Source organism: Pelecanus crispus, chromosome 10, assembly GCF_030463565.1.
Source record: "Pelecanus crispus isolate bPelCri1 chromosome 10, bPelCri1.pri, whole genome shotgun sequence".
Lineage (NCBI taxonomy): Eukaryota > Metazoa > Chordata > Aves > Pelecaniformes > Pelecanidae > Pelecanus > Pelecanus crispus.
Genome location: NC_134652.1, coordinates 10,550,984 through 10,575,041, shown reverse-complemented (window position 1 = coordinate 10,575,041; position 24,058 = coordinate 10,550,984). Strand labels below are relative to the sequence as shown.

The following is a 24,058-nucleotide window of genomic DNA, read 5'->3' as shown; positions in this document are numbered from 1 at the left end:
CACAGAAGCCTGAGCACTTTACTTACCTCACTGACCAAATCTCCTGCCTTTTTGGCTTGCTGTATATTAAGACTTCCTTCTGTAATACACCCAGCTCCTTTCATCCACATCAGATCTGCCCTATATCGAAGCTGTAGAGGAAAATGACACTTATTGACATGGGGGAACACAGGTACAATGTTTGCATGTGAACGTGTGCACCTTTTCCAGTTTCAAAGACATTGCAAAGACATTTTAAAAAGTCATAGTGCAAATCAAACACTGTCCATATGAAACGAGAATTAATGTCAAACTGAAAAAGGCTATAAACACTCATACTGCTTATAACAGTTAAACTGAGTATACAGCGTCTTACATCACTCTGGAGACCATAGGCCTTCTTTGCCCATTTGGTCTTCATGTCTTCTGGAACCACTGTGTATTCATGGAGTCTCTTTCTATAATCCAAGTCACTAGCAAGTGCCTGGGCCTTCTTAGCATGTCTCAAGTTTATCATATCCATAGGTAGATGGAAATGGGTCTTACTCTCCTCAAAATCTTTTTTGTAGGCAATCTAGAAATAGAAGGAATGAAAATAAGTTTTCTGTATCAGTGTTTTGCAAAGCCAAAGCTATCTTAAATCGCCACTCTTGCATTCTGCCTATTATGCAGAGTAGGCAAAAAACACATGTAGAGATCAGGTCCTACAAGGGATCCACAAAACAGATGGCAGGATGAATTTTGCAGACTCTAGAGACATCTTTTCTCTTACAGTACCTCTTACTTTTAAACATACTTTCATCTGCTTGAAAGTTTTATATAGAAGTATTTATATTGCAGTTTTAATAGGATGTTATTTTCCTGCCCCAAAATAAGGACACCATCAACCCAAAATTCCCTACGAGAACAAAAAGACTGTGCTATCATTGCAGATTAACAGATGGAGGAAGGAAACCAATTTTTTTTAAACACTTCCAAGAATTTTGTATAGTGAAAGCAGTAACAGTGGTAGATTGTATGTTGTTGCCGAAAGATTCATAATTATGAAAAACACCTTTTCAGTAAAAGAAATAAATAATTTACCTCACTACTCATCTTGGCCACCTGCAGAGAGTGCAAAAGTCTTGAATCCTTGGTTCCAATTGCTTTTCCTTTTGTTTTTTCATATTCTTCTTTATATTTAATCTGTGAAAAAAATATTTTAAGTCAAAGCACATTTCCAATTACCCAAGAGATAAGCAATATGTTTTTCACTGGCAATTTGTATGGCCAAAATTTACAAGGGCTTAGTCTGATTCTCACTTTGTCACTTCAGATTTCCCAGATTTTCTCAGGAATTCCCAAAGGTGCAAGGTTGGTCTCTCATTTATGTGGTCTTTAACCTCATTCTTTAAGGATCACTCCTCTGAGGTGGATATGCTTATAAACTTAAAGTCTTCTGATTAGCTAAACTATGTGGTTCTTAAAGCAAAAGATAAGAAATCAATCATGTAAAAACCAAGCAAGAAATTCAAGATTTTATTTTCTTAATGAGGCTGGATTTCGGAATCACCATCATTGCTGAACACTTTCTAGCTGCAGGAAAAGTTTCTTCCTTTTCTGCCTCTCTGCACGTTAAGAATCATGAGATAAGTCGTTTAAAAAGCGTTTGTCTGGAAATTTTTTATATACATGTATTTATGTTAAAGAAGCAGACTAAAGAAATATGCATTCCCTTTGCAGTGGATGATAACAGTATTTTTGAGGCTATAAACAATTCAAAACACTGAATTTTACTATGGGAGGATTGAACCATCATTATTCTGCAAATTTTGCTTCCTTCTGTACACTTGTATTTAAAAAAATAATTTTCAGAGAGTGAAATTTCATAGCAGAGTCTGAGAAAGTTTCCAACTGTTCATCAGCCATTGAGAAAGATGGACAGCCAAATCCAGGACTTAAAAATCCAGATGAAGTGACCTAAGCTTTATTCCCCTGTGCTGTAGCAACTTCTATAAAGAATAATTCCTAGGTAATTAAATATAACATACATCACTGGCAAGATCCCTTGAAGCTTTGGCAGCAAGCAAAGGCAGAGAATCAAGTTTCATTTCAAAGCCCCGGCCCTTACTCTTCTCCCAGCCTTCTTTGTACTTTATCTGAGAAAGACAGCAACATGTCACTAACACATAAACACACAAGATCTTCAGAAAAACATGAAAATGACTAAGAGCAAAACAGAAGTATAAATATGCTCAGTCCACAAACCAGAACCTTCTTAAGTCACAGTTCATTACCATTTTGAGCTAATTAATTGGCCAGAATTGAGTCAAGAATTTTATTCTTGAAGTTTACAGGCACTTCAAATCCCAGAACATGCACCAATTTTAAATAGATATGGGGGAGGGAAGGTTTTTCAAAAGTGCCTGTGGTTACGTCTACATAAGCAAATAGTGTAGATCAATAGCAGCTGATCTATAGGGCAGAACAGCTGGTGCTCAGAATCAGACGTTGCACTACTCATTTCAGAATTTTTCTTACCCCCCTCCCAAACTAGAGCTAGTCAGGTCCCATGCACCAAATGCCTATTTGTAGCTGGAGTTCTTTATTTGAGCTGCTGGAGATCATCTTTCAGTTTGGCTTCATTCAAAAGAAACCCAGCTCATGTGCTCTGAGACCACCCCACAATGTGAAGCAAAGCTCAGTGAAGCAACCCTTATGATCAGGAGATTTGCTTCAAAAGCACACTCACGAGCCACACTAGATCACAAACGTAGATGAAATGCATGAGAATCACATGCTTAACTGCTGAAAGTTAATGGAAGTTGAAGTACTAGTCATTTAAGCTCTTTTTCAAGGTTCCACTTGAAATTCCATTAGAGCAGGATCAAGTATTCATCCATACTAAGCATGTACCTAATGAAGTATCGATGAAGGCCTGATTTCTGGATTTGGCTTTTCATATGGTTATATTTTACTAATATCTAACAATGAGCATGCTTCTCAACACATTATAGTCACAAAGAGTGTTGCTCCACAACACTTCACCAATGCAACTCAAATAAAACTTAGGGGAAGAACACAAGGTATGAATATGCCAGGAAAAACTTGCAGTAATGCCGACTCAAAACCATAAAAAATTATGAAACTGGCTCAAAAGTAACAGTCACACCAGTAATAAGTCTGGAGTTTTTTTCTGGTTTTGTATTTATTTGTCCTGTTGGGCTTTTTTCCCTCCAAAACTATCTATAACAATGGAGGCCTGAAAAATACTTTAAAAATTAAATAGAAGTTAAACTTTTCCTGCAAGTGTTTGATTTTAACACCCAGGTCTCTAAGTAAATCACTACATATTGTCATGAATTATGAATGGCAGCAACAGTGGGCTTGATCCAAGTTCACTGAAGTCATTGTGTTTCTTTCCATTGATTCCAGTGGGCTTTGAGTTATTGGAACTGTGCAAAAGTTGGTACTTCATACAAATACAGCCTCAAAATCAGTTAATTTTGTGAACACTGATTTACTAAACAAATTCAAATCATCTGAAAAGGTCTTAAAAAAAAAGTCTAGTGGTTTCACTGTACTTTAGATTGTATCCCTATCTATTCTGGTTACCAATCTTCATGCTGTTTAGTAAAGACCGCTGATAAAGGCTAAATGCTTCCAGAAAGAGTGTCACCATCTTTACATTCATTTCTGTCTGTCAATGGCATCATGAATACTAATATTTCCACATTGCTTGGCTTACCTCACTGTATAACTCAGCATTGGCTTTTGCCTTGACTAATTGAGGTACGTCCTGAGGTAGAGTGTAATTTGTTTTTGTCTTCTCGTACTGGGCTCGGTAGTTCAACTGCCATATATTGAAAAAGTCAACAACAAACTCAGTTATTTTTAACTCACTAAAAATATGACCGTTACACTGATTGACTGCTGTTGAATTTCAGGCTATTAGCACCATATGTTACAGATACACTTATAGGTATGGCTGACATAAATATGAGGGCAATAAGGCAATTATAACTTTTTCCTAGGTACTAGGAAGTAGAACAGTTATTCTATAAATAGAATAGTTACTGATTATCTGTAAGAAGAAAATACATTATTAAAACCATCCATTAATAAAGACACAGAAGATAAATCCCTAAGAAAGCACACTTATATAAATCTTAAAAATGGAGGAGAATATTAGATCTACTGGTATGCTTGCCACATTTTTGGAAGTGATTTCATTCAATTTCTATTGTTGTTTTGGTTGTAAATCTGCTGATGGACTATCAAGAACAAAAACACTTAAGTGCTACAAATGCTATGAAATATAATTATTTCATAATTCTAATAAACAATGGTGTCTAATGACAACAGAACTTACATCACTGAGCTGCTGCGCATTTATTTTGGCTTGAGCAATTTGTGGAGTGCTGGTAACAGAGCTGTACTTCAGCTTGTCTATGCTTTGCCTGTAGTTTACCTAATTTAAGATAAAATCAAAAAAAAAGACTTAATCTAGGAAGAAACGTTCAGATTAGAAAATGAGAGATTGAGTAGACAAAGTTTTGTTAGCTAATACTCTGGATAAATCATTACTTAAACCATAATAAACTGAGGTAAGGAAAAATGCCAGGATCTCTTGCATGAGATCTGAGTTAATGCTCTGAAAATTTCCTTCCTTCTGAGGTCACAGTTTTTATTCCACTTTGAAGATGAACTCACTTATAACTCCTCCCCCTCAAACCCACAAATTCTTAAAAAGATGCAGTTTCTGCTGGTCCCCCAAAGCATTCCAATAGAACTGATAATCTTAACCACCACTTAGACTATTTTTATCTTTATCAGACTATCTTTATAAAGGAACATTGTAACTGTCTATTAAGAGGTCTGTCCAGCGCAACGCTGTGCAGAGCAAATTAACTCCCTTACACTTTGTATTTAATGAGTTTTAATGTAATAATTAATCACAGAATTTCCCTGTGTGGTAAGAGGTGTGTGTGGATGATGAGAGAAGAAAAGTACATATTTATGGTACAAAAAAAGTAATTTTAATGTCAGCCATTGATAGGATTGGAGCCCACTAAATTCCTAACATTAATATGGTAGCAGCAATAAAAGGCTATAAAATAAATATATTATATCTCAAAGTTATGCAAGATAAAAAAATCATGGAGAAGCTTTCTTTTAAACCTGTTGCTGCCAAAGGACTCAGTGCTACACTGCAGGACACAATTATTATTCTCTGTAGGCCTTAATTAGCATTCACTGTAGACAATCACCACTTTGCAAACATTGCAAATCACATTGCTTAAAACTAGTTTCTTAAGAACACTTTTTTCCAGTAAAGTGGAGTATATTTCTAGAGACTTTGAGTTACTGAAACTATTTTAATGCAAACTTTCTTATCTCAGGTATCTTCATGTAAACTTGTTCTTTCTGTCATAATGACAAAAACTAGGAAAAAAGGCCTGAATTATCTCACAGGTCCAAAGTGATCAAAGTACTTAAAACAGTTCATTTGCTTCTTTGCAGAGACAGAGAGAATGTCAATTCCACAGAAAGGGATCATTTCTTTTTAACTGAAACTGTGTATTTATTGCTACTTGTGATTGCTTAGTGTGTGAGACAGTTGTATTCTTAAAGAGTTCAAAGTAACTGATTGGTTATCAGTGAGCAGATGAGTCCTCGGACTGTTTCAAACTACTAGATGATAATCATGACTAGTGCAGCTGAGTCTCTGTGGCCAATTGATTTATGTGCTCCAAACGCAGATGCTGACTACGAATCATACAGCCACAGGTAGTACTGAAATGTTTAGAGTGGGTAGAACTAACTTGTACATTTTGGACATGAATTCATGCTTACTTGGAACTCTTTAAGAGTACAACTCTCTCACACACTAAGCAATCAAACACTGAACTTTACTTTTTTAAACTTTTTCAAGGACAAAGCTGAAATTACTGCTGAAGATCCAATAGTGCATCTTACAGTTGAAGTATATCAAGTACTTCCTCAAAAACATCAGGGTTCTCAATTCTACCTCTTCATGCTACCGTCTTTTTCTTGGAAGAGTTATTTAGGCCCAGATAAATCTCATATAACGTTAATGGCCTCTCTAAGGCATCTTGCCCCTGGTTTCTTGCAATTTCAATGGAAAGACGGGGTTATACACATCTTAAGTAGTCCGAAATGCCCTGCAGAGGTGCTGCTCTCTTTCTGTTGATTTTATAAGTAATGCCTGGTGACTGTGCTCCTAAATAAGGCATAGGTTAAGTTCCCAATGGTAGAGGAGATCAATCAAGCCTTTAATGCTTGTGAGAGGTGAAAGTATCCTCTACAGTCTGACATCCTCTATTTATCTGCAGAGCACATATAATCACAGCAGTACACAAACTTCTTCACATTGTTCCATCAGTAACTCAACCCCAAGCACAGATGGCACCTCTCACACGGACCACAGGCATAAAGAAGGTGAACACCCTGTCTTCAGGGAATTCACAAAGGATGAGAAGCCTATTTAAGTCTCCCTGTCCTTTCAGTGCTTGATGCTGGTGTTGAAGCTGCCCAGGATGGTGAGACATTTTGCAACACAGACTAGGGACAGGGCAGAACTCATTCATTTCACATGACTGTACAATCTGTGCTGAACTGAAGCCAATGACAGGAGGTGGCAGCACTTTCTATTCCTCTGAGCCCTCTTGACTCCCTGCTCTTTTTTGCTTTAACTTTGTTATCACTAGCTGTTTGCTCCCATGATTAAATCATCATTTGACACATGCAATGTATCACAGTCTCTCCTACAGAGAGATGATGAGCCATGCAAGTCATAGGAAAAAAAAAAAAAACCAACATAAAATTATTTACATCTTTCAAAGGGACCAACTTCCTTGTTGTCTGATATGAAGGAGTGACAGTAGCTGGGTAATTGTAGTCAACACCGTCATGTTTGTAATCAGATTTATAGGCTATCTGAAACACAGGGAGAACAAAAAAAAAAATCATTCTTTTTTTTTTAAGCTGTCATTTGTTTGAATAATTATCAGTCAAGAGGAAAGGAGAAACAATAATATTAATATTAAATGCAGGAAACAAAGTAAGTTCAATGTCATGAGTGACAAAGAAAATGAAATTATTTGCATAGTTTAGCCACTAATTGATTCTTTTTCAGCTCCTCAATTAATCCAATGCCAACAGTGGGAGCATTAACTTAACTTCCACCTATGACACATCTCTTTTATCTTTCTGCTTAGTTCTCAAGCTTCTTACAGATTTGTAAATAATATACTTGAAGGAATGGTAGGTAACAAAATAGCTTCTTGACTAACCCAGTAAATTAAATTGGAATCCAGAAATCTTCATTAAAGACTGTTTTTTAAGAAAAGGTCTGACCCTGGGGGTGGTGGCAAGCAACCTTCAGCATCCTACTGATGTCAGAGAAAACTGAAGGAGCTCAGTATGTCGCCAGATCACTGAATTTGGTTATTTTAACTTCTTCCAGACAGAGAGCTATAGATCAGTACAAAAGGGTTTCCAGAATTTCCCCTCTTCTCAACATGTTTATCCCCAGCACAATATGATGTAAAGTTCTCTATCAACTTAATTCTGGAAAAACTTAAAGACAAGAAAGCAACAACCATACAAGTGTGATTAAAAAAGACTTACATTGCTTGCCAAGCTGCCAACTTTCATAGCATGTAGCATTCGCTTGTCCATGCCGATACCTACATAATGACCTTTCATCTGGTTCTGGTAGGTTTCTTTGTATTTAAGCTGTACAAAAAAAAAAGCAAAAATACTTATAGAAGATATATTTAGTTTTTCTATGAGTTCCCATGTGTTACAGCAGTGAGACAAATTATTACAGCTGTTGTCTACTAGTGTTGCACCACTACAGAAACTCATGTGTCCACAACAACCTTGGTACTTTAAAAAATAAAAACTAAAATGCTCTGTGAGTTTCCTATTTTAAAAGACGTCATTTACATATTCTTCAGATCACCTGGATGTAACATAAAGGAGACACCTCTGTATTCTATTGCTGCGTATTATTTCATCAGAAATAAATATTAGAACGAAGTTGCAGGGAAGCATTATTTATACATTAAACAAATGAATACATAATCATCTACCAAAACCGGACTGTTTTGGTGCAGCTTTCACCAAGCCCAGAGTAGGGAATTCGACAACAAGATAAATTAACAATTCTACCATCTCATCTGTACGGCAAAAGATTTACTCCTCCTGGATTTCAGAGAATGATAGCAAGCAGTATAAAGCAAAATTATACTTCAATATCATGAGATACAAGCAGTATCATTACTAATATTGGTTACTTTCACACAGTAAAGTTGTTCCTCTCTGACATTAACTCTGGTAAAGTATCTTCTGCCTACTCTTCCAGTCAGGAAATGGACATACACAATGAAATAAGTAATAATTATGATACATAACAGTAACAACTGCTAGCTACTTGTATAGATTAGCAGTCCACTGTAAGTAACCTCACTTCCATACATCATAATGTTCTTTTCATAATCCTGTATAAAATGAGCCCCACTGATCCATAAGGACAGACCAGGTGCTGTACAGACATGGGTTAAAATCAGTTATAATCAAATTCCCAGCGCACACTTATCTGAAACACATACACAGATGACTTGGGGTTCCAGCAGCTACCAGGTTAAGCAAGCTACTTATGAAGTACTGAAAACTTACATCACTGGTGAATTTTGAGATCTTGCTCACATTCTTGAATTGCGGAGTATCACAGTAGTTCATGCTGTAGCCTCTGTTGTTTCCAAGATCCTTCTTATACTCTACCTTAGTGACAAAAATGCACAAGGGAAAGATATGGTAAAACCTTAACCTGCTCTGTCAAGGTCCTCCACATACTTTTTACTAGCCAGACCCACTGTTCAGAGATTTTGATACATGGCTTTCATCAGTTGGCATATGATGAAAATTATTGTGAAAATGGTTTTCATATACTCTGTTCTCATTTTATAGGCAAAAGAAATGCAATCAATTTCATCAATTTGGACCTCAGCAAAGTGTATGAGACAGTGCCATGGGGAAAATTATTAGCAAAAACAAAGATCTACGACGGAATTTTAAGGGGAGTGTGGAGCAAATGAAAGCAGAAAAAGCAATAGGTGTTTTTCAACAGGATTGAACAGGGAGAAGTTTACCAGCAGAAATCTTAAGAGTAAGTTTAAACACAGAATTTGTTTAATATTTTCATTAAGTACCTTTGCTCTGAAGTAGGAATTTTGGGGGTGATATTAAAAGGGGTAATAGAAATGGGACTAAATTCAGCAATATAGGGGTTAATATACATAGGGAGTAGTCATAAAAATTTCAGCTATAAGAGCTCATCACCTGCAAAGGCCAAGAAAGAGAAAACTATTCACATGTAGGCTGACCACAGAAAGATGGCAAGATGCCAAAGTAACACAACCATGAAAAAGGCAAATGCAGGCCAAGGCAGGAGCAAGAGGAGACTTTTGAGCAGGCACTTGGAAGTGCGCGTGCTATGTACCAGGTTCCAGCAAGACCTTATCAAGAACTTACACACTCTTACAGTCATTCTTGTTTAAGGAATATGCACTCAGCCTGTAACAGCTGCAAAGGAAAACTGTGAGAGATGAGAAGAATTTGGCTTGCTTAGACTAGGAAAACAAAGGCAGAGAGAAGAAAATGATATCTGCTTGTAAACATCTCAGAAAGGTAATCATGCAGGGAGAAGAACTTTTTAAACTAAAGGGCAACGTCGGCACAAAACACAGTAGTAATAAAGTGGACAGGAATAAACTAGAAATTAGAAAAAGAGGATTATATGATACTGTGCCGAAACAGCAGGAGTCCGGAAGCATTGGCCCAGGAGGCCCCTTCCAGTCCTACTTCCAGGGGTTTTTCATTATTGAAGGTTTTACACTTTGACATCTCAGGAGTATTAAGTTTTTAAACTGCCATGGGGAAGCTCTAGAAACTCACATTTATTAATAGCTTTATAGCTGATATGACACTATAAATAAATTAATAATTCAGAATCTGCTGAGAATTCCGTAGCAATCTTCTCTTGCCAAGCAGAAGAAGAATGCATTATCAGTAACTCACAGTCTTTCACATGATGGAAGCAAAAAGAAACCTCCATTAACAGAACAGTACAAATCTGGGCCTGTTGGTGTTATTTTTTAACTATCAGTAGAACCTTCTTTGAAACACTCTAAGGTACACACCCAAGTCATCCTAAAGCATTTATGATTATAACTTCACAGTACATTAACAGCACAATTAAGGGTTTTTTTTTCTTTAAGATTTCTATTCTTCATGTGGCCAGAATTAGAATTACTCTTCTGGGGTTAATTTCCCATACTTTCATATAGATCATTGGAAGTGCCAGATAACAGCACCTGAAGATCTGTTCTTGCACCTTTCTCTCCACTTACTGTGCTACACACAGATAATTGTTACATACAGGCTGATAAGAACAACAGCTTCTTATATTTGTAGTCCTTACCCGTCAGACACAAATGTTTGTATGAGCTGCTCTGAAACTTGTTAACAGATCGATTCAACCCCTTACCTCACTGACAAGCTTGTTAACACTTTGGGCTTGTTTAAGGACTAAGTTGTCTTCAGCCGTTAGGGAGTGAAAGTGAGCTGCACCTTTCATCTTGGAAAGATCTTTCTTGTATTTTATCTGAAAAGAAGTAGGGAAAATTATAAAATAGATGTCTACCTTTTCACCATTGCTATTTAGACTGGCTTCATGAGTTGGGATAAGATTTTTCTTATTCTTGCTTTGATAAGCAAATAGAACTTGCTAAGTTGAAACACTGCAAGTTGTTATTTCCTGAAATAAACCACATATAAAACCACAGCCCTAACAATCCCTGCCAAGCCACTTCACTAGACAGCATTTTTTTAATCAATTTTTTATGTAGATTGAACAGCACTGGTTGTTGTTCATAGCTTGAACAGATAACTAGCAGATTCTTGGCTAGTGACTGGTTGGAGCTTGTGTGCTCGTCTATTACTGAAGTTAATTCTCAGTACTTTAATTTTAGACTTCTACTCAGAGAAGTAAAGATAGTCATCAAGTGCTCTGTGAACTTTTCCTTTTGTAGGAACCAGCTTTTTGAGAGAGCTGTCTCCTTTTGCACTTATAATGTTTTAAGACAATTATATTTCTCTACCAAATCAATATTGAAATAAGGGATCTGTTAATTTAATTTAGACTTCAGATTATTGACTTAAATTGAGCTAGGATGGGTGAAGAGAGGTAATACTTATATTGGCCTTTTGCCAAATGTTGTCCAGAAAAAACCCTGTTGGGAATATATTTCAATATATTTCAATATCTCTTGCATACAAGGAGACGCTTCTATTCTTCATTTTATGCCACCGCTTTAAAAATCAGATTCATAATATAAAAAAATAACAAATTATTTGAAATGTGCCGAAGTGCAAAGTGGTTTTTATTTCATTTTCCAAGTCTGCACACAGTTTCTCAGGCTTTAAAGATATGAAGCAGCTTGATAAGTAATCTAGTGAGTTAAGGTTACTGCCATGAACCAACGCTTTTCCTTGCTCCAGGTATTACAAATTAATGAGGAAACTGCTGACCATTAGCATTTTGAAAACCTATGAAACTGCCATCTTCATCTGGAAAGGTTAAATATTTCATGTTTAAACAGGGGATCACTGAGTTTGTCATCAAAATAGGGACTGGTCACAGAAGGTTTCGGGTTTTTTATATTCTCTCAGTCATAAGCTCAGGTGACAGAATATGACTGATCCTTTCACTCTAGTTTACTGCTAGTGTCTAGTCCAGGCTAGTACAAACTGAAAGACTCAACCATCTGTTAGCTCCTCAGAAAACAGACTGAGCCCATCAGCTCAGATAGCCCTGTGGGGGACAGGTGTCCACACTACAAAGGTTGTCACTCGCAGGAACCCTTCACAGCAGCCACAGGGTAATGACCCACAGACTGACCCATTTTTTGTCACTACCAGAAATGGTCTCCTCAAATAGGACTGAGGCTCTTTAATCAATGGGCTGCATGCAAGAATCACAAATCACCACCTTTTTTGCCGATTCTTTAGCTTGCCACCCAAACCTAAAAATCCCCAGCCTAGAAATAAGCTCACTCTTGTGAAGTGACAGTGTCATACACTATGGTTTCTTTTCCTCCATATAACTTGCTTTGCGCTAGAGGCATGATACATCAAAATATCAAAACCAGTTCAGCTCATTCATCCTCCATTTATTCACTACTGGGAATACCACTGTAGTCCACAGGATGATTAAGGCAGTTGAAGGTTTCATTAATAATACAGGTGCAGATTTGCCAGGAGGGTTAACCTGACAGTAGGGATCCCCATTAGTTGCTACATCCATCTCCTCCCTCATGCAAGTTGGAGCTGTGTCCCCTTCTATTAATGGATATTTATTAATCCCCTGAGCCATCCAGTTCCCAGCAATGCAGTGAAATGTCATTGTTGTTTACTTCTCAAGTGTAATTTTAGCATTATCCTCCTAGGCACTGCTCTGACAAACTGCTGGTTTTAATTGTTTATGAATTGTATTGATTCAGGTCTCATACTTACATCACTTGCTAATTCATTTGCTTTCTTGGCATTTTGATAAGCTGGAGTGATCATAGCAGGAAAGCTTCCTTTCCCTCTGCGTTCTTCATACTCATCCATATAATCCTGAAGAAAATTCAGTGTTTACTCATCGTACAAGAGCAGGTGGGGCCTTGGGTGATTTCATAAATCCCCGTAGTCCTTTTTAGTAGGAAAATTCATTGCTTCATTGTACAGATAGAAAGGACTATAAACACTTGGGGGTATCTCTCCTGTGACTTCTCATGCAAAACAATCCAGTGTAGGTCATTTTGTGCACCATCAATGTCACATGATAAGATAGGCCATATCATAATTTTGTGAACAATATAATGTAGTTACAGTTATTGGATCTAAATTATTCTATATAAAATAAAAAAATATCCTTGACCAATCAGCTGAGTTAGTTTTTTAAAATCCCATTCATAAGTTTGAATTCTTCAGACTAACTTGCCATTTTCTTTTTCTTCTAACTTTCTCAAATACATTTTTATCTCATTTCTAATATTGCCCATATTACAAAACAGCATTGTCAAAGTTCCAGATAATTAATTTTAGCCAATTCTAAGATTTTTAAACATGAACAAAGCAGGTGTTCAGCACACAGGGATTTTACAGTAAGATTCCTTAAATTGTCTCATGTTATATATATATCTGTATGATGTACCCTCATGATCTCAATAGTTAGAAATCTAATCCCTTTACCCATGTTAATGCACGCTTCGCTCAGAAAGATCCATTAATTTCAGTGGCTCTATTTTATTTGAATAAAAATATCAGAATTCAATCTATGAAGATTAAAAATCAAATTAAATTTGAAGTCTGTGACTGAAGTTTCAAAGATACTTTCAAAGAAAAAAACTTAAATTAATTCTAAAGATATCAGCATTCCAATGCTTGAAAATGCAATTGGCACTTTTTCAAATTCATTTTATTTGTTTATTCTTACTGAAACTTGTAGTAGTTCAAAAGACAGAAACTAATTGAACACTTCATTGCTACATATTCTAAACTCATATTCTTCAAGGATGGTTTGCTTTTCAGACATTACAAGATGTAGGTTTGGACAGAAGAAGTGAAGAAACATAAAACTCCCAAATGTCTTAGGATAATATATTCCCTGTTCCTTCATTTCTCCAAAGTATATGGGTCTCTTGAGGAGCTAGCATGAAAAACCTAAGACTAACCATACAGTTTTGTTTATACAAACACACTATTTAATTCCTTTCAAATTCCCTTTAGCTGTATTCAGTTCTATTTAGGTGTACTATTTCCCTAACTTAATTGGAATACAACTTTGGATGCATTTTGGGAGACCACAATAATAATTGCATTCTCTTAAAAATGAAATAAAAGCAAAATGAATGTGACAGACCAAAACAGAACTAAAGATTATTTGGGTCCACAGATGCAGAACTACAACTTGACAAGCTTACAACACCACTTTTGTAGAAAAGCTGAAATCTAAGAGATCCTGTATGATCTTCAGTGCCACTTGCACATATTTAGAGCTGCAAAGCTTCTAAGATTTCTAAAAATACTGGCAGGGAAAGATGTTTGACTATCTACTAACTTTCTACCATTTCACAGCCCTTTCACTTTTTCTCCCAATTGAATTTACATTTTCTTGCTCATGGATTGGGAAAGTTTCCACAAGTAAACACATTTCAGTGTGATACGTAACAACACCGCCATAGAAATGTATAGTGCACACATGTACACAGACCAAATTTGCCAAGGTAAGGCTTACCTTTTGGAATGACTCCACCATAAGGTTCATGCAGTGACAGTGCATGCACCTTGTAGTCTCATCTTGTAAGTGCCAATGCCAAATATATTACACATTTAGAGCATGGTGCTGTTGCATACTACCTTTTCCTTTGAGACCTTGCTTTCTCATACAGGAAAGCAAAGTGAAAACAGGTCTCACTGCAGTTTCTAAAGTCTTGAGCAACCAGCCATAGTAATGATCAACATCAGCATGGGTATCTCTCGGATGTTGCATACCTGGCCATATTGATCTACATTTTCTCTTGCAAAAGTAACATCTGTTCCAGCTGTATGGCTGGCTTTTCCCTTGATCTCTTTTTCATATCTTTGATGATACTTTACCTAACAGAAAAAAAAGAAAAGGAAAAGAATCATCTGGATGAGTTTAGTCTGGTACACAGATGCTGCATAATAAATAATAATCAATGACACACACATGTTGACAATAAAAGATTGTCAAAATTCCCATTGCCACCAATCTACAGAAGTCAAATATGCCACTTGAAGATATAAAAACAAAACTAGTGGTGTACTTTTTAATAATGCACTAGGAACATAGGACTTGCCAGTTCAACCCAGACCATTAGTTCAGAGTGTTCACCACCCCCTGCTTGTCAGTGGCTAATTCCTGATGCTCCAGCAGGTTAAAAAATAAAACTGAGTGTAATGTAAATTCATGGTTACCATAGAGCACTTTTCTTACCACAGGGTCATCGGAACACTGTTAATAAATGGGCTTGTTTCTGAAAGATGCTGATATCCTCAATGATCAAGGGAATTTTAGGCAATCAACCTTCAAGTTTAGACCAAGATTTACACTAGCTTTGCTGAAGCCAAAATAATGCCTATAACCTTATGCTGCCCTTTAACCACAATGTGTGTTTGCTGACACAAATGAAGGGCTTTCCACAGATCAAAGGTAAACAAAAACATTTAAATATTTTAGAGTCAGTTGCTTTTGCCTTCAAAATTATAGATCTCTTATTTTCCTCAATGACTCTTAATGTTTAAATTCACTTCCATTGAGTTAGCACAATGTGTTATCTTCTCCAACAAAAAGAGCTTTCCTTTCAGTCTCCAGTGACAAAACACAATTAACTGTACATTTTGAAGCGATACTGGTGTCCTGTTACAATGCTTTTTAAAGAATACAGGGGTGTTGTGGTTTTGTTATGTTTGGAGAGGAAAAGAAAGCCAATAAGGATCAGTATACCAAAGAGTTTAAAAAAAAAAAAACAAACCAACAACAGTAAGGGAAGTAAAAAGTGGAATAGAAAGCTGTATTTTATAAATCTGTATCTATGTCAAATGTATGCATGTGTTTGTGTGTGTGTGTGTGTCTGTATATACTTTACATATATAATTGCTATTCAAGAAGCTACTTTCATAAAAGCCTCATCTTGCAAAAGCACAAAAGAAGGAATAGCAGAATGAACTGTAAGGCACACCGGGAGCATGGAAAGTCATGGCAAAGCAGAGCTCTGCAAACACAGCCCTCCCCTGATACAAGGTCACCCAGAAATATTGTGGATGTTTAAGTTAGAGCTGCACTTCACCCGCTCTAACTCATGCTGGGTTGGGCAGAATGAAATCAAAGACCTCCAGCTGACTCCTTATTGTCTTCCTTCTCATTTGTATGCAACAGGAGGCTGGGTAAAGGGGACACTTTTGCCCACAAAAATCCAGTGTTCATTCACAAATAAACCACCTAATTTTCTTTTTGTGCATAAAACTCAACTTTGTCCCTGCAAAAGACAATCACTTGAAAATCTGTGTATGAAGTGCACTGCTAGCATAATTCCACAATGCTCACAGAATTTCTGCTGGTAAACATTTTAATAAAAATTTTGTGTGAGAATTAATTATTTTCTTCCCAAAAAAAGACCTTGCTTTGGACACTTACATCACTGGCTAATTCATTTGCTCTCTTGGCTATTTGATAAGCTGGAGTGATCATAGCAGGAAAGCTGCCTTTCCCTTTCCGTTCTTCAAAGTCTTCTGTATATTTCAACTGTAAAAATCCAAGACAATTCAGCAGTAATTAGATCACATGTATCTTAATTACACACATAATCAATTCTTAAAGTTGCAAAGTCAGGCATTCAACGGCTGTCATCTGCCAAAAGGAAGACGAACCATGAAGTCTGAATCTACCTCCTTGTCTGTATGCTTTACAATGTAGTCTTTAACCACATGATCACGTATCTTCTGCAGGACCTCTGTGTCTCATTCAGGGAATAGGATGGATCACAGTTATTTAAACAAAATACCAAAGTTGTCTGCACAATGCCGGCTTTATTAATATTAGAGTCAGGCAGCTTCCTCCTTTACTTTGCATGGCAGCCAGTTTCTAGGTATAGAACAGACTAGCTCTCTGCCTTCAGTTCTGACAGCCAGCTAGTCCCTAAAATGGCCTAGAACTGGATATGGTCTTTATAACTGGAAGTATTAAATACTTAATGGTAAAATGTATCAAGAATATTTTAAGGTAATACACATTTAAAGAGTCTGCCTTTCAGATATTAATTTTTTACTTTTCTTTATGTTCATATTTTTAAGTGATTTATGAATGTCCTAAAAGCCACTTGCAGAGTCAAAAACAGGTCAACCTGTTTTGTTTCACTCACGTCACTTGAAAGCTGTCCTCCAACCTTTGCATGAAGTATATCTGGAGTGTCTACCACAGAGGTGAACTTCGAAACTCTCTCTTCATGTCCCCGCTTATATTCTACCTGAGGGAGAAAACATATAAAATGCATATTACAAACAATAAGTAGGAAATACGCATTTTCTATCAGAAGGCTTCAAGAGAAAATGAGCAACAGCAGTCATGACACTCTCCATTGTACAGTCATGCTGTCAGTATATTTAAGACCCAATTTCCTTAAAGTGAATGCCAAAAGGAGACAGAAATGGACAGAGATAATAAAATTTTCAAATTATATTGGATTTATGTGAGCCATACATTTGATTAAAATATTATGAGAATAGTCATTAATGGCCCAAAACACTAAGATCATACCGCAATGACAACGCAGACAGTGTTAGCAGAAAACAATAAAATACTTTAAAATAATTTCTACAGGATTTATTTTTACTCGATCTTTTTCAGTTAAATTGTTATTTTTATAAACAAGCAATTTTCTGTGCATATATTTAAAGTAGCTTGTATATTAATTAAATCGAATATTATGGTATTTTTATTTAATATTATGGTATTTAACTTCAAATAATAAAGCGAAAAACGTCAGATGTAAATAAATAGATTCATAAAGTCATAAAGTGAAAATACAGGTAATGAATTAAATAAACCTTTTAGAGTGACTTATAATCTCTTTTAAGTTGTGATAAATTACAGCAAAAGTGGCTACAGCTTTCAGGAAATAACTATATCCTATATGATTCTCTTCCCAAGCCAAGTAGTTTGTTAACACTGTTTCCTGCATCATGTTAAAGCTTTCTCACTTTGTAGAATTAACACTACAACAAATATTCATCATAGAACCTACTGTCTAAAGTGAGTGGCCTAAACCCAGGATTCTCCAAATTCAGCAGTCTAGCATACAATTAAAAATACTGTGACTTACATCACTGCTTAGCTGGGTGGCTCTCTTAGCAACTTGATAACCTGGAGTGATCATAGCAGGAAAGCTGCCTTTGCCTCTCCGCGGCTCATATTCTTCTGTATATTGAAACTAGAAAAAGAACATTTTTTGTTTTGTTGTTACAGAAGAACCCACTGTAGTTTAATGTGATTCCTCTTTTAATGCCTGTTTCCTAAAGGTATGTATCACTTTATTTAAAAGTAAACAAGTTAAAGAACTTATACCTTTTAAGTTTGTTAGGTAGAAATATTACCTACATACAACAGAAAACATTCCCCATTCATATCAATTACCCACTGTTAATTGGCTATGTTGACTGAGTCACTAACCCATTGTATGGGCATAGACAGTCATAATTCAAAAGTGATTTTCATCAGTCATGGAAATACAGTCAATGAAAGGTCTCCTCTGTGGAAAATAAGACACGTTTTCCATCATGAGTTCTGCTCTACTGAGGGAAACACCATTGCCCACTAGATCAGGATATAACCAAGGTCACCCCAGATATCGTTTGTCAGTAGTTGAAGTGCTTCTCAATTACATAACTATATAAGTGTTTGATTTCCAGGATGGGCAATAGCATTGTTATGTGACTTTAATCACTTACATGGTTAAATATTGTTATTGACAGAAGTAAACATGTCAGTCTCTCCTTTGGTAACATCTTACCAAAGGTTGGCTTTGATGCACTGGTAAGTCTTCAGAATATGATAGCCCATGAAAATAAAGCTATTCCAAACATCAGCCCACTTACATCACTCAGAGTCTTCTGTGCCTGTGTTATCTTGACCATGTCAGGATCTGGGATGGTTCCCGAGTACCACGATTTTCCCTCCTCATAGGCAGCATAGTAAGCATTCTACAAAACAAAAGTTAAATAACTACCAATCTTCACCTGTGTTTTAATACACAAACAGCAGATCTGACAGAAAAAAAGTAAACATACAAAATGCTGTAGAAATGAAATTTACTCTCTGCAAACATACAGCACAAGGCCTATACTCCACATACCTTCAGAATACCAGGGCAGAGCTTGTATAACAAGAACTGACATCAAGATGTCAGGATGTGAGTGGAGTGAGACTCAAATAATTCCCCCTAGGAATCAGAGCACTTGTTGTGAAGCTACAGTGTCAGCAGAAAGAAGACACATTGCGTACGGCTGCACATGTACAGTCCAAACAGCTAACTGTATAGATACACTCTTCCTTCTTCATCTTCTGATTTTTGCACCCTATCAGATAATCAAGCTATGCAGCTTTGAAAAGTTTAGGCAAATGAGAGGCAATGGCTTTTTTACCACTGAAACACTGTGAGTAAAATCCTAACAATCAGGACTGCCAAGGCCCATCCTTGGTCTTTTGCAGGCTAGCGGCTTGGAGGCTTGAGGGATATTTCTTACCTGGGTGGCCAGTTGTTGGGCTTTATAGGCAGCTTCAATTTCTCTGGATCTTACATCCCATTGAAAGACTGATTTGAATTGTTCAGCACTTTCTCGATATTTTATCTAAAAAAAAAAAAAAAAAAGACTTGGTATTAGTAGTTTGTTAGTACAGACTAACACACCCTTCTTAGGAGAAGAACAAGAAGGGAGACAAACAAGGTGAACACAGTCTCTTAGTCCACAGTGATATGGAGTCTGCATCATCTGCAGCAACAAAAGGAGATGAATGCAAGACAAAACAACAAAAACAGTGCAATTCCCACCATAACAAATCCACTTCACTGCCTCCTAGTTTTGGCTGCACCTTCAACCAATCTAAAGGAAGGCTACTTCCAAAAACACCTCTGGCCCTACTAGGTGACCCTTCTTGTCTCTCACACACTGACACCATCAGACAGGCTGCTGTTGGCAAAATTATATCAGGGAATTAGTATGTAGCCTTTTGCTGTGTTAGCTTTCAGCTATGTCAGTTCCTTCATCTGTCTCACTGCAAAAATCATCAATACCAACACAAGAGAAGCAGAGGAACAATGTAACTGCACAGAACTAATTCTCTGGGTGGTAGCATCAACACGACTCGGTTTAAGATGATTTTGTCTAGTCATAATGTTTACCTGCATCTGTGCATTAGATCCCTAATTGCTACAGACCAGACTAGTTTTCAGTGCCAGCTAGTAATTTTGCCCTGAAGACACATTTATATAAGATATGAATGCAGAATCCAAGGGACTATGACAAGTACGCCTGATCCACCAAATCTCCACAGCCCACAAGAAAATACCGACTACCTTCTGAAAGCCTGCAAAACTCTCCATCTTTTCCTCCTTCTCCCTCTTTAGACCAACAGCACTTACAACCTGCTTATGTACAAAAAGGCTACATAGCCTGTAGCTCTATGTCATGCAAAGACTATATAAGTACTTCCTCCATGCCACCTATTCTTGGAAAAGAAGTCTCCATGGAAGAGAAGATTGGGCTTAGCCTTAAGGTCAAAACTCTACTCTCTAATCCATACCCAGATTCTCCCTAAGATTTTTTTTGCTATTATTGGAGCTGCACATCTGTAAAGGAGCAGCATATTAGACCTGAAATCTGGCATGAAGTTGTGAAAGAATAATTTGGTGTTTAGATAATACTTTTGGGGGAAGTAATCTATGAGGACTGAATTTTTAAGCAGAACACATCAATGCAGCATTAGATGAAAGAACTACCTGGTGGGTAATACTTTACTGTCCTATTTCCCTGCACAGTGGCCATGAAGTATCATGACTGTGTAAATGTAAATGACTACTATATTTAGTCCTGGGTCATCATTTTCCTACTGTTAATTTTATCATGACAGCACACAGAAATACAACTGAAATCACAGCTCTGTTTTACAGCTCACTCTAACAGATGCAAAAAATAACAGTCCCTGTCCTGAAGGGTGCAAAGTCTAAACTGGCTGGACAGAAAAATCAGTGAGCATGTGTACCATTATCCTCATTTTATAAATTAAGTACAGAAGTACAGAGACATGAATGATTTGTCTGTTCACACAGAAATTCTGTGTAGAGGGAGGGAGCTCAATTTTATCTGCATTCAAGTTGGTGTCTCAACATAAGACTTATGTGAGCATATTATGTTAGCATTAAAAGAAACATGTGACATCTGTTACATAAGAAATAATCTTACCTAACAAAACCCCAACAAACTACAGTAGCAATTGAAAAATTTTCTCAAGTTAGCATTATTTTATACATTTACCAATGAAAAAGTTTTCCTACACTTAAAATTTCTACAGAAGTACTCCCTTTAAGTAAGTACTGCAGAATCAGCTTCTTTATTACCCTTAGCAATTTCCTCTCTCAAGCAGAACCTCATTATGTGATTGAAAAGGACAGAAGGTGCTTTAGGTGTAAAAAACAAGGGAAAGTGATCTTTGAGCTATAAATTGTCTGGCGTGTATATTCACATGCACTGGAAGTATCAGAGTCTCATATCACTGCCTAAAAACAGAAATAGAACCTGCCGTAATCCCAAACTCATTCCTGACCAGATCTGTCATACGCATTTTCAAGTAAGTGTAATAGTCACTGCTGAAATAGTTACTGCCTATGATATTGCAAATCCTGATGCATAAGAGTACTGTACAAGAATGATAAAGAAAAGATACAGGCTATTACAGCCTGATAAAGGCTATTAAATGTACATCAACTTTGTACAGCTACTACAGAACATCAGAATGAATATAGTACGCTGTAATCTAAGAAACACAACTTCCTTCTTTTAGTGACGGCTACTCACATGGAAACACATTGGTTTGCTTACTAAATATAGTCATGCAAAGAATAGTACTACTTTAGAGTATCGAAAGACATGACATTCAAGAAAATAGTATTACACATAGAGATGAGATAGCTATCAATTATTGGCTGTTACTGTGTTTCTCGTTTCATTAAATTCTTAGAAATGCAAATCTGAAACAAATATATCTGGAGGAAAACAATGCAAGACAGAAAAGAATGGCATTTGAAAAAAAAGACGACTTTGAGCACCCCTAGAGGTTTGCCGGGGCACAGCAGCCTTTTAGAGGATGGATGCAGTTAAAAGGGCATGGAGAGCTAGTCCATCCTTAAAGTTGTAGCAAAACATTTTCAGCAAAACCATGCAAAACTCCCCGGACTTCGTGTTTTCTCGCAGAAGGGAAATACCATCTCAGGTTTGTTGGAAGTACTTGACAAAGTATTTATGAGAACTTTTGCCTACATCCTACCGAGATAGAATTTATTTTTTCTTTTGTGCCCTTTGGTATCAGTTTCAGAAGAGATCATAAAGCAAGTAGGTCATTCTTGTTTCAAATGGCTGTGTAAACCCCCCTGATTTAGTTACTAAGTTTACATAGCTCTGGGCAGTATCTCCTGCAGTTTATGTGAACAGTGTTTCCATGCAGATTGTCAGATATGGCAGGTGAGAAACTGCTACCCATTTTTCTTTCCAAAAGTAGAAGCAAATTCAGATCTAACCTTCCTTTCTTATGAGAGAATGCATTTTAAAAATTATGATTCAAACCCCAGGCTGAGTTTTTACTGCTCTAAAAGAACACAGGAGGGTAAGTAAAGAATACATACCTACATTACGTAAAGAATACATTTCTAAAACAAGACATGAATATGATCTCAAAATGTAAAACAAAGCTAAATACATTTGGCCCTCAAGCTTCTTACCTCACTTACCACTTCCGACAGTTTTTTTGCATTCATATTTACTGGTGTCTCAAATATGCTTGTGAACGCATTGTTTTTTGGATTATGTCTAAAAAAGGAAAGTGTAAAAGGATATTAGGAATGTACCGGACAGTCCACCAGAAAGGTTCTTTCTGAGCACTCAAAAACACAATACCAGCCTCCACACCTCTATACATAACTTTTCCCCCACTCATACGCAGACCTGAGATTACATTCAAGTTATTATTGTATGGAGTAGGTGCCTAGAGCAAAATTAATTTTAATGATCGTCATATCAATGCTGTGTTTCTAATAACAAAAGAGAATAATAGAATAAAAAACAACTGTCATCTCTCCTTTTTCTGCTGACAAATTTGACAGGAATTGATCATTATAAAATAAAAACTTCCTAGAAAAAAAAAAAAATCCAAAATCTGCATTTTATACATTTTCCTGATGATTAGGTCACCCTTGTTAACTCTTAACTGCTGACTTGGAAAGCACTGAATGTTATGGTTGGGTTTATTTTCTTCCCACAATACTGAATGGAACTTAATTTGGTATGTTTTAATGCACTGGACAAATGAGGAAGCTTTATATACAGTAACAAGAGTTTCCCATCATTTGCAATTCATATAAATCCAAAGATATGTACAAAGGCACTAACAGTACATAATTTCACATCACACATGGGACCAGGCTGAGTCCAAATGGTGATCTTCTATTACATTAAAATGACTTGGCATTTTAAACCTTTGCCTCAAAAAAAATGAAAGGAAACACACTTACGCTTGACAGTAAGGCTTTTTCTCATGGCTAACAAAGTTGTTTACTGTTAACATCATCTTGCACACTTCGCAGTGAAAACAGGCTTTATGCCATGTCTGGAAATACCGCAAAACAGAAACCAGAGAGACACGATTTGTATTTTGTTATTATTCTGTTGAGTTTTAAATCTCAGTATTGATCCTTAACATTCATTTCATGAATTTGAAGAATTCTTCTTCAAATATATGCCTATTATTAACTCACTTCAGTTCTGAACCCAGTTATGAGTAAAGAATTTTTGGAACTGAGAGATTTGCACTGTGTTAAAAGTGCTAATCTATACATTTATTATAGTCCAAAATAATAAAGAAAGACAACTGACCTGATCTATACAGTTAATCTTCTCAGCAGGGTAAACCCCATAGCCACATCTAGCACACGGCTGCACATTCATCTTGAAATCCACAGAGTGAAAAATATATAGGTTTATACAAAAGGTTCAAAGAGTATGAAAGTGACTTTTTGGCCTCTGCAAAGCACACTCTAGACGCTCCAGTCAAGGCCTTTTGCTGTGGTCAATGGCTCCCATTAAAGCTCTGAATTGAAGTCTCTTGCTCCGTTTGCTGACCTTCTGTTTCAAAGTCAGCTGCAGGCTGGCTTTTAAAGCCGCCAGTTAGTAAGAGTGG

At 36.6% G+C, this 24,058-nt stretch overlaps 1 protein-coding gene across 2 annotated transcripts in view; it reads right to left on the bottom strand.

The window, feature by feature from the left end:
- NRAP (nebulin related anchoring protein) overlaps nucleotides 1-23,826 on the bottom strand; it is a 51,513-nt gene extending 27,687 nt beyond the window's left edge. For both annotated transcript variants that reach the window (XM_075717388.1, XM_075717389.1), the window contains exons 1-20: nucleotides 23,755-23,826; nucleotides 23,394-23,488; nucleotides 22,605-22,692; nucleotides 19,357-19,461; nucleotides 18,709-18,813; nucleotides 17,937-18,044; nucleotides 16,977-17,081; nucleotides 16,253-16,360; nucleotides 14,587-14,691; nucleotides 12,562-12,666; nucleotides 10,535-10,651; nucleotides 8,665-8,769; nucleotides 7,612-7,719; nucleotides 6,814-6,918; nucleotides 4,331-4,429; nucleotides 3,707-3,811; nucleotides 2,010-2,117; nucleotides 1,063-1,164; nucleotides 356-553; nucleotides 27-131 (exon numbers count right to left, since the gene is read on the bottom strand). In XM_075717388.1, coding sequence (XP_075573503.1) covers nucleotides 27-131; nucleotides 356-553; nucleotides 1,063-1,164; nucleotides 2,010-2,117; nucleotides 3,707-3,811; nucleotides 4,331-4,429; nucleotides 6,814-6,918; nucleotides 7,612-7,719; nucleotides 8,665-8,769; nucleotides 10,535-10,651; nucleotides 12,562-12,666; nucleotides 14,587-14,691; nucleotides 16,253-16,360; nucleotides 16,977-17,081; nucleotides 17,937-18,044; nucleotides 18,709-18,813; nucleotides 19,357-19,461; nucleotides 22,605-22,692; nucleotides 23,394-23,488; nucleotides 23,755-23,826 — 2,148 coding nt within the window. The remainder of the gene's footprint in view (nucleotides 1-26; nucleotides 132-355; nucleotides 554-1,062; nucleotides 1,165-2,009; nucleotides 2,118-3,706; nucleotides 3,812-4,330; nucleotides 4,430-6,813; nucleotides 6,919-7,611; nucleotides 7,720-8,664; nucleotides 8,770-10,534; nucleotides 10,652-12,561; nucleotides 12,667-14,586; nucleotides 14,692-16,252; nucleotides 16,361-16,976; nucleotides 17,082-17,936; nucleotides 18,045-18,708; nucleotides 18,814-19,356; nucleotides 19,462-22,604; nucleotides 22,693-23,393; nucleotides 23,489-23,754) is intronic.
- Between the last annotated feature and the right edge of the window lie 232 nt (nucleotides 23,827-24,058).